The sequence below is a fragment of the Rhinopithecus bieti genome, unplaced genomic scaffold (genome assembly GCF_001698545.2).
Source record: "Rhinopithecus bieti isolate Rb0 unplaced genomic scaffold, ASM169854v2 scaffold_13349, whole genome shotgun sequence".
NCBI classification, from domain to species: Eukaryota; Metazoa; Chordata; class Mammalia; order Primates; family Cercopithecidae; genus Rhinopithecus; species Rhinopithecus bieti.
This window is the reverse complement of record NW_016807772.1, coordinates 937,405-948,352: the sequence shown is the minus strand read 5'-3', so window position 1 is coordinate 948,352 and position 10,948 is coordinate 937,405. Positions and strand designations below refer to the sequence as shown.

The following is a 10,948-nucleotide window of genomic DNA, read 5'->3' as shown; positions in this document are numbered from 1 at the left end:
CTTTTCCCGAAGTCGTCAAACTTCGAATTGCGTCTCTAATTTTTTTTTTCCAGGGCAAAAGCAAATCAAGAAATTAAAATTAAAAGTAGGCGCCTCGGAGTGAAGTGGGGGAAAGCGCGCCCCAAAGCCAAGTTCCACAGGACTCAAGCCCTCCTCGCGCGCGCGGGGCGGGGGACTGTCCCTACCTGGGACCGGACGGAGGTGGCGGCGGCGGCGGCGGCGGCGGCGGGGTCGCGGCGCCCATGGCTTCGCCGGCCTCGGGCGGCCGCGCCGGGAAACGCTAGCGGCTCCGCGCTGCCCGGAGCCCGCCGAGCTCGCAGCGGCCGCCCCGGCGCTGTCATTGGGCCCCCGCGTCACGTGGCCCGGGCTGCGGGTGAGCCTCCCCGACACGCGTAACCCTTTACCTGCACGCCCGAGGATGCGGCGGGGCTAGGGCTCGAACCCCTGGAGTCCGACGTCCGACATCCCCGGGGCCGGGGCTGCCGTCCCGGGCACACTGAAGCAGAAAATCCACGCGCTTGTTGTTCTCTGAGCACAAACGACCGTGCCAACCGCCTGCCATCCCTGGAAACTCCGTGATGCCTACTCCAGTGTTGCGCTGGAGAGAAGAGAGTTTTCTATAACCAAGGGACTGGAGTACGGGGATAAAGAAATGCACCCCCTGGCAAATACATGTGTACTCCCAAACCCCGCGAACTTGCATTTTTCGGTTTCCTCCTCATTTCTGGCATTCGCCGCCTAGACCTGCTGTGAGCTCCATGGCCAGCCCTGTATGAGCTACATGGACCTAGAAATAGCGGGGGCGCCACCACCACGATAAAAACCAGGGAAGTTGCACACCCTCGCCTGCACGCTAAAGACCACAGTGGGAGTTCAATGAACTCCTGGTTCCTCGTCCCCTCCTCACCCACTCCCCCACCATCCCTTTCTTTTCCTGAGGTCTCATGACCTTGGCCACAACACTGCATCCAATCCACTGAGCTCCACATTCGTGGCTGGTAACAATCCGTATACCTAAGGTGGGTGGAGAACTGACTCTGCTTAAGGACTGGACATTCTTTTCACCTGTGCCCCAAAGCAAACGCTGGGCTTGCCAAAAAAATGTGTTAAGCAACTGCGCCACCTAGCTTACCCTCTTTTCTCTTCAACTCATCCAGCAAGAGAATCAAACAGGGTATTGCAGAGGCATCTGGACAGAGTATTATCTAAGGATGGACGTGGTGTCCTTGGGGTTTCAATGTATCTGCTTTAATGATTCTAGCCCCATTCACATGATATTTCCCAGGCTTTTGAAAATTTGAAGACTCAATTTTTTGAATCCTTCTAATTTTGCAGTGCTGGGATTGCACGCTGTAAAGTAGTAGATTTTTGCAGGAAGTTATATGTGATTTACATCCTTTATAACAATGAACGGCACTCACGTCCAACTTACAGTCGACACTTAATTGTCTGCAGGATATTGATACATTTATCAGGTAGATTATCTGTCCAAAAAGGCTTTGGTATTTGTATTGGGTTTCATTTTATTTATTTATTTATTTATTTATTTGTTTGTTTATTTATTTATTATTATTATTATTTGAGACAGGGTCTGGCTGCTGTGCAGGCTGGAGTGTGGCGGGATCTCGGCTTACTGCAACCTCCTTTTCCAGGGATAAAGGGATCCTCCCACCTCAGCCTCTGGAGTGCCTGGGACTACAGGCGCATGCTACCATGCTCGGCTAATTTTTGTATTATTATTATTATTATTTTTGTGTGTGTGAAGACTTGGGTGGGCGTGGGCTCTCCTTAGCTTGCCCAGGCTGGTCTTGAACTCCTGAGCTCAAGCAATCCGCCCGCCTCGGCCTCCCAAAGTGCTGGGATTGCAAACTAAGCCACCGCACCCAGCCTGTCTTGGGATTAAAGTGCAGTTCCTAGACTAATAGCATCGGCATAATCTGAGAGAATGTAGTAAAAATGCAGATTCCTGGGCCCCACGCCAGACGTATTGATTCAGAAATAGCTGGGGAGAGAGGGTGAAGAAATCTGTGTTTTAGCAAGTGGTACCTACTCTAGTTTGCGAACTGTTGCTCTGAATATGCACAAGTAGCTGGCAAAGTTCCCCTCATCTATTAAACAGTAAGGGCTGGCACTCTATAAAACTAGAGGTGCTGCTTTTATTGGTATTCCCTAAATTACCAGTATTCTGTAATTTGTCATGTTGATACACTGAAACTGAACCCTCCATGTGTCCATACAATGTGTAATCTGTACTTCTTGCAGATCTCTTGGAATGCCAGATTGAAATCTGAGGGGGCCCTTGTAAAACATATGGAAGAAAAACCTATGGTTTCTTAATGCACACCAGGGTGAAAACACCATGATTCACTTCATTTTTTAGGTGTGCCCATGTTTTCATTGACATGTAAATTGTTCCCAGCCAATGAGTCATGAAAGATAGGAAAGCTAGTTTATTTGAGTGGATTTATCAACATGGTTCCAAATTTGTGAAAGAGTTCTAAAAAAGAAACAACATTTAAAAAATTATGGTATCAGTTTATGTTATAACCCAAAAAACTCCCCATACCATATTAGGCATTGTAGTATGGGCTCCTGAGGAAGAAAGAACTGAGTGGAGATTTCTCCATGGGATACATAGCATATTTCTAATGGGCTAGATGGTGTCTTACTCTTAAACTCTCTAGGTCCAAGTTTATTTTATGATTTTCCCCCACTTTCATCTCCTGTGCACTTTACATTTATAATTCTATCTACTCAATTTCAATTGGAACTGAAATTATTTGAGTTTTCCCTCTCCTTCATCAAACACCTCTATCCATTAAGCCCTGAAATGAATCTTGAATTGCCCCTACTCTAAGCAGGTTCTAAGATCAGGTTCTAACACTTTCTAACTGAGATCATTGCCATGGTCTTTACTGGTCTCCCAGCTTCTCGTCTCTTCCATCTCAAAGCCATCTGACAAAGTAACTTCCCTTCCCCCAACTTTTTTTCCCAGCTCCCTGTTGAAACCAGCACAATTTTCCAACAAGCCAAATGCCCATAGCACTGAAGCTTGAGCAATTTAAACCTGCTGCCTGTTAACCAATTCCTCTTCTTTAATTCTCCCTAATTCCTATTTTCCTATAGGAGGTTACAGTGAGATGCTAGACACCTGCTGCCTATTGAGCAGCTCCTCTTCCTTGCCCTGCCTGTTTTCTCCCCCCATATAAACCCCAGCTTTAGCCAGGGGAGATTCAGATCTGAGTCTTGTCTCCTGTCTCTCTGGCTGATATCACCCATAATAAAGCCTTCTTCCCTGATAATACTCATTGCCTTAGTGATTGGCTTTCTGGGTAGCGAGCAACTGGACCTAGGCTGGGTCCCTGGCTTTCAGTAACACTGTTGACTACTGAATAAAGTCTAAAATCCTGACAGCATTTGAAGTCACCTGAAATATGCTTCAACTCCCATTTTTGCTCATGCAGCTTCCTTTACCTGAAATGTCTCTCTGACATTGACAAGTAAGTCCTAATTATTCTTCTAGCCTCAGCTCTATCTCCTCTGGGTCAACCTTTTTGATTCTCAGGTAACGTTAATTGCTCCTCTGTAGTGTATCCTCAGCACCTGGCTCTCACTCTTACTAGCTTTGAAATCAGTCTCATCTGGTTTAGCTGTCTCTTCTAGACTGTAGGGTTCTGGATGGCAGGAGTCATGCATGACTTTTCAAATCATTCCAGGATATAGCATAATGCCTTGGGCAGAGCAAGCATACATTGTTGCCTGTTGTGTTCTTGACCCCAGGAAAGAAGATATTTAAACAAACTCTATTTATTTGAAGTGTTTTTTTTTTGCAAATATTTATTAACTTCTCTACATTTTCTTTGAGAACTAAAAGGAGAGGGGTTTAACCTTTTCAACCTAAAGGATATTACCCTTTGTAAGTAATGGAATCATTTTCAATGGTGGTAAATTTTGAACTCGTTAGTCTCAGCCACGTGTAGGCAATAAACCAGAATAATTTCTTATTTTCTTAACATCTTAAAGTTTCTCTGAGAACAATTATTTCATGACAGCTAGATACAAGATTTCAGATATTTCCTATGTATTATCACTTAAGCTCACCAATACTGCTCTGTTTCTGTTTGTAAAAAATATTTTTTGGTGCGTGTGTGGATTCTCAGATCCAAGAGGCAAGAGATGGAAGAAAGGGCATGTGGGAAGGCTTCCCTTGGTCCTGCTTGTTCACCCAAAGGGAATTTATGAGAGAGATGACTCCTCAGCCATCATCCTTCTTCTCCTTCCTCCCCAGCCTTCTATTAATGAATTCATCAACTATTTCTGTATACCTGAAAAACCTGAGAGTTTGCAGCAACCTTCAGTGATCTTCAGAGCTAGCCCAGTCTCCTACCTGCAAGTTAGAAAACATCTTGTAGGTCATTATTGGTCTCTAAGTGCCTACTAAATACTAAATGCTCTATTTTGATGTACCTTGAGAAAGTTAAGGAAAAAGACACCGAGACTGCACTGAAATCTTGTTCAGCTATTCTCCCTGGACCCCTGTTTCTAGGTTTCCTTACCTATAAATTTGGAATACTAACAGGACCTGCTTCACAGGGCTGTTGTGAAGATTAAATGGCTTAGTACATGCAAAGCTCCAAGTACAGTGCCTGGTGCAACGTAAGCACTCAGTAAGCATGAACAGTTATAATTACTGGAGGTCTCTAATCACATCTGCCAAAATGGGGAGAAAACAGCACGCCAATCTAAGTAGTTTATCTTTTATTCATACAAATAATACATACACAAGACTGTATATTGTTTGAAGACTGAAATAATTTTCTAGTGTAACAACTCTGTAACAAAATTTAACTAAATGTAACATTTATGAAAATATAAATCTCTGATTGGGTAATTCTTCCCAACGATACAAAGTTTACATAAAAACATTCATTATGAGCTATCAGTTGCAAACAAGTTAGGAAAAATCATTCAAGTCACTTGTATACTCTATTGGCTTTTACGTAGAACATTCACATACTACATTTAATCCATCTAGGCATTTAATTCTTAGAAATGTGTGGCATGGAGGTTCAACTGATAATGACAGGAATGAGAATGTGTTGCCTAAAGAGCTCAAAAGCGTAGACGCATATAATCAACTCCAGGTGATCTGTATGTGGGTTGCCTTCTCTGGGCTACCACCTCCCTGGCTAGTAGCTAAACCAGAAGTAACATACTGAAAAAAGTCTTTCACTATGGAGCTGGGTATTTTTATCTGAATCACATCTTTGAAAGCTTACATGTTAAAATGCTTTCCAAAGGGAAATACAGTTGACTTGGATTCTCTATGGGTTACATGAATTTATTTTCCCGATTAGCATCAATAATCATGCTGTTGCTGAAGTTTTTCTTATACTGCTTCCCAATGTCCCTATGAGGGCTACAGCAGAAACTATCACTACCTTTATTTTGCACTCCACAAAAACAACACACTGATGAGGTTAAAGGCCTGTCTAGGAATACACAATGAATTTATGGCAGAGCTGGACCTACAGCAAATCAGTTCCTAGTTCATTATTCTAGTAAATTGTTACTTCTCCACTTTCTAAGAAAACTAAACTAAACCGAAAGCGTGGATACCTTTTGAAAAGTTATCCAAGGACATGCCGTGAGGAGGATATGGAAGAAAGAACAATCATCTTCACCTTTTGAGATGTAATGTTTTCTTTTAAACAGGTGAAGTAGTTTTAAAAAATATTTAATACCATTCCACAGCTTCTGCTTTGAAATGGATAAGACTATAAAAGGCTCAGAAGAGTCCTCAATCAGAAAGAGTAACAGGTAAAGAAGCATACAGATGGCGTGAGAAAGTGATTACAAACAAGGACAATAAAGAACCTTTGGACACCCTTAAGATTTATGGAATATTTTAGCACAAAGACAGGCATATTCAGTTTGTCCCAGAGTATTTGGTCATCTATCTGCATTTTACACAGGAAAGAGAAGGAATGTGAGTAAGGCAAACGTCATCAGTATCTCAGAGATGGCATGTTGAGAAAGCTTGCTTCCTATTCACTGCAGGAATTTAGGGAATATTTATGCTTCCATACAACTGACCAAATAGTACAGACTTCTGTTAGTACAATGATGTAAATGGACAGGTGTTTTGACCAGATTTGTAATGCCCTTCCTGTAATTCTTCTTTACACCAGCACAAATATGCATTTCAAAAAGACGTGAAAAGATTGTTGCTTCTTATTAAACGTGTTCTTTTGCAACCCAGTAAATAGTTTAAAAATCATATATTCTGTTATACAGAAACCCTTGCATGCAATTGTTGCAACTGTATTTTAATAAAGACTGACTCTCCATGTTCAGTAGCCCTATGATAGTGGTAGTTAGTTCTTGTCCCAGTCCAGTCCACAGTCTCACATTTCAGGTCATATCTCTTGGGAAACTGGGAATACACTTAGGTATTTTTGTTACATTATTTTGCACCTTTAGACCATTCACTGCAGACTAGGTGTACACAGTTGTCAGGACTGTAAAATGTAAAGAGAGATTAAGGCTATGTTTACGTATCACACAATCATTTGAAGTCAAGCATCTCTTTGTCTTCATGATTTCAGCTGATTTTTGTAGAATTAATTCCCATCCAAATGATCTGTATATAACTCTAGCCTCTCTCATCTTAACCAATGGGATGAATTATGCTGCCTCACCACACAGCTAATTTAAAAACTTGTAGCCTCTGCCTTTCAGATGAAGTAACCATTTAAATACTACTACTACTACAAATTCTGACATTCCTGGATACACTTTGACAAAAGGACCGCACCCAAGACCAACCTCCTATTTGTCCATTTCATGAACATCTTAATAAAACACTGGAATTCCAGCATTGCTCCTGTCTTTTAAGAAATGAATCGTTTATCATTTGGGGCACATTTTTTTTCTTCTGTACGTGGATCACATATTTCTGCTTAGCTGGAAAACATTTTGTCAGTTATCAGGGGCATAGCTGTGGCCCCTGGCTTCTAGGGCCGAGCACACCCGCTCATAACAAGAGTTGTGTTTCTTGGAGGGTGTTGCTTCATTGGACTCAGTAGAGTCGCTAACTGTGATGGGGCTGTCTCTTGCAAAGACCTCAGTGGACTCTCTCCATAAGCAATCCACAGATATTTTAAAACAATAACTGTTACACTTTGGCCTGGAGGTGTGTGTTGCATTGTTGAAAATTTGTCTGCTATTTGAAGTGGCAATTTTGATTTTCAGTGCAGCATCTACACGGTCTACTACCGTGTATATCCCTATACTCCCATCATCAAAGCCCACAATGATGTTCAGGTGCCTCTGAGAGAGTGCAAGGAAAGTTGGTGTTTTGTAAAGGGAACAAGCACCGATATTTTTGCCATCTGCCAGTCTCATTACAATTAAACTGAATATCGCACTATTTTCATCCTCCTCCTCCCCATTTCGGAAACAAATGTATACCAGGTAGCGACCATCCCGAGACAACCTCTGCCGCCAGATGATCCCAGAGGCGTGAACCACCCGCAATTTACCACTGTGTAAATCTAGCACGTTGATGTTTTCATCTCCCCTGGATATAATGCCTAGCTTTCCATTGGGAGAAATTTCAAAATCCTCCAGATTTTTCAAGAAGTTGTTTGGAAGTTGCACGCGCCGACAGATCACTTCATCTGTCAGACTCCAGATGTTCACAGTCTCGGCCGATGTGATAAACACGACGATATCAGGACAGTCAGGGATTAATTTAAAATTCACGATGGTGGTCCCATCTTCACAGCAAAATTTCTTGGTGATACTTCCAGTCCAAAGACTGACTGCCAACACTTTGCTTTTAGTCATTCCCACCACGAAGGTATTTGCAGAGGTAATAAAGGCATTCTGCAAAGTGGTCAGAATGTTGCAGACCCTGTGGCCTGTGGCAAGCCTCCAAACCCTGGAGGCATTTTCCTCACAGAGCGAGACCACAAATTGGTCATTGTGTGTAATCAGCAGCTGAGATATTCTCTGCCCGTTAATTCGAAAAAGATTTTCACCACTGCTGGTGTGCCAGACGTACTGGCTACTTTTGTCATCTGATGTCACCATTACATCTCCAGTGGATGTTAAAACACAGTGTTCAACTATTCCTTCATGCTTGAACACTGCTTCGATGAAGCCACTGCTGAAGTTCCACTTATGAACACAATCGGATCCATCCAGGGAGTAAATGATTTCCCCTCTAGCAGGCAACAATAGACTTCGGATGGGTTTTCCAGTCTTATCTATGTTGGACATAGCTGTGATTATATCTATATCCCAGATGGAAAGAACACCACTGGTTGATAAAGACAGTAGCATATTGTGGTGACTGGATTTCACTAACTTAACAATGGAACCTGAGATTTCCCGCAAACTTGCCATACACTGTCCCGTGTCCCGCCTCCAAAAAAACACAGCTGAGGTATTTTCCATGGTGGCGATGATGCAATCTCCATTTTTAGACAGCACGGCAGATATAAAGCGTTCGTTGTGCTTGGCTCTGAACTTTTCAGCCACCTTCCACAGACCAGTATCTAAGAGCTCAATGCTGAGGGCTTTACAGATCAGAACTGCACTTTGGTCTTCTGAAAGCTCAATGCTGACCACCTCGCTGTCTTCTCTTCGGCAATCAAAGTCATCAGTCAGCTGGGGGCTGGAAATGTCCTCGGTATTCCAAACAGAAAGACTTCCTTCACTGTCTACCATGACCATTTCCTGAGCTGTGTCCAATATAAGAAGAAACTTCACAAATCCACCTGAAAATTCTGATGACACTGTACATAACTTTTCTCCACTCCCTAAATGAAAGATGGTGGTTGTGTTCAGGTATTGGCCACAGAAAGCATACAGACCATCCAGGGAGCACTGGACACACGTCACTTCATACCAGCAGTGGAACTGGTAAAGTGGCCATCCATACAGCAGATCAATGACAGTGACGTCTTTGCTGGCTTCGAGCCATGCAAGGGCATGGTTGGCAGACAGTGTAAATCCATTGATGTAGGTGGCGCTGCTTCCATGCTTAGTCCCCTTGATTTCTACTTCAGACAGGAGACAAGAATTGACATTGTCATAAATCAACAAGGTGTTATTTGTTGTAGCCACCACAAGGTACTTTTCATCACTGGTGAGTTTCATGCCCAGGATGACAGACTGGGCTGTGGTGATCTGCCTGAGTAGCTGTCGAGTCTCTACATCCCAGGTGCTGATGGAACCATTTTCTAAAGCTGTGAGGACAGTGCTGGGGTTACAGGTAGGCAGGATCTCTGTGACATGCAGGTGACTGGATGATAAGGGAAGACGCTCTGGGCTGTATGTCACATCCATGGATGAATGCAATGGTACAATGGAGCAATATTTGGGCCCGTCTTTGTCACACTCTAAAAGAAGATGTCTAAGTTTGGGCAGGGAGCTGACAACAGGCAGCAGTCTTTGCTGGAGCTCTGCTGAAAGGGAGCCGGGAAATGCAATGACCTTGTTTTTGATGCTGCGGAGGGTGCTGGCCAGGAACTTCAGCTCCTTCTCTTGCGAGTAGTTGTAAGCCAGCTCAATGTCCGAAAGCACTTTGTCAAACTGGCCAATTTTGATCATGGTATAAAGCCAGCTGAAGTTCATGATGATGCCATAAAGCAGGTCATCAGTTTTTCCACACCTTGTCAAGTGGTACAAAAGCTCAGACATTTTCCGATGATTGACGAAAAAGATGTCAGGTTCCAGGGGATTACACTGGAAAACCCAGGGCTGGTCTGGAGCCTGCCTGTCAAAGGAAGCCTGTTCCATGAAATGCTTTTCTTCCTCCAGCAAGCTTCTGCTCTCCAAGTCAAGGCAGCCATTCAAGTAGGGATCCTCAAGGCAGAAGGCTTTCCTCCTGCCCCCTGACCAAACCCCCAGAAAATAATCTGCTAGGATGGTGTGCATTTCACGCAGGTCATTGTCATCCTGCAGATATAGCTTCTGGGCTATAAGATGCAGGTGTCTGTTGGCCCAGACTAGGAGTGTGACATTTTTCACATGTCTTTCTATTAGGTATCCACTGAGACCCTCCTTGAGCCTTGCAATGTACAAATAAGGTACTCTCAGGGGATTGCTGGGTCTGGTGTTTTCATTGAGCTCACTCATTACACTGTTGTCTAGGGCTAACACATCCTCCAATTCCATTTCACTCAGACCCATTTTGGCCATGGTGATGTAGCCAAGAGCCCTAGAGACCAGTTTCTGACCACACTTCTTCTCCAAGGACCAGAATAACTGCTCTATACTTTCATGAACGGTGACAGAGAGGGAGGATTCATCGACATCTTTGTGAGATCTCCAGTGTCTCACCTCCCTGAAGGTCAGGTTCACAAACATTGGCAGTGTGCACTTGGAGAATGCATTGTTCACGTAAATCTGCTGGCCTGATGTGACCTTCCTTTTGACGCGCAGCAGCTGGTGTTTGAGAACCTGGCTGCACATCTTCCTGTCACGGGGAATCAGCTCGATGTAGTTGTCTTCTTCATGGATAAGGCACCTTAGTTTCTGCAGGATCCCGTGTTTGTTGGGCAGTGTGGAAAGGACTATCCGGACAAAGCGGGGCAGATGAGCTGGGAGCCACCAAAGCTTCCTGGCGTCATCATTCTCTGAGAGCTGCTCTAGTGCATCGAATATTATGACTAGAGGTCTCTGCAGTGAAGACTCATTCAAAAGATTTATAAATAAATCACAGAGGTCATGGATCTTCTTAGGGTAGCTTTGAACCAGACACCGGTAGTTAACTGCCAATTGTTCACAAACACTTAGAAGGAGAGTCCTAAGGTCAGAACTCATGTCTGTCATTCCTAGAAATCTCACGATGACTACTGGGTCAGATTCTGGTCCTGTGTCCTCATGTAGCCAGCCATAAGCCTGAAACACAAAAGTGGAGTTTAGAATGGTAATA

General features: G+C 43.7%; 2 protein-coding genes across 4 annotated transcripts in view; both read right to left on the bottom strand.

Annotated features, from left to right (window-relative positions):
- PGCKA1 (PDCD10 and GCKIII kinases associated 1) overlaps positions 1 to 426 on the bottom strand; it is a 134,594-nt gene extending 134,168 nt beyond the window's left edge. Inside the window, exon 1 of one of the 3 annotated variants that reach the window (XM_017883768.1) lies at positions 405 to 426. The gene's annotated coding sequence lies outside the window, so the exon portion shown is untranslated. Of the gene's footprint in view, positions 1 to 185; positions 311 to 404 lie in introns of those variants that run through there. The other 2 variants (XM_017883769.1, XM_017883767.1) reach the window with 2 other exon arrangements.
- A 4,315-nt stretch (positions 427 to 4,741) lies between these two features.
- NWD2 (NACHT and WD repeat domain containing 2) overlaps positions 4,742 to 10,948 on the bottom strand; it is a 220,622-nt gene continuing 214,415 nt past the window's right edge. The window contains exon 7 of the mRNA XM_017883789.1: positions 4,742 to 10,914. Within this exon, the coding sequence (XP_017739278.1) occupies positions 6,982 to 10,914 (3,933 nt within the window). The 3' untranslated portion in view covers positions 4,742 to 6,981. The remainder of the gene's footprint in view (positions 10,915 to 10,948) is intronic.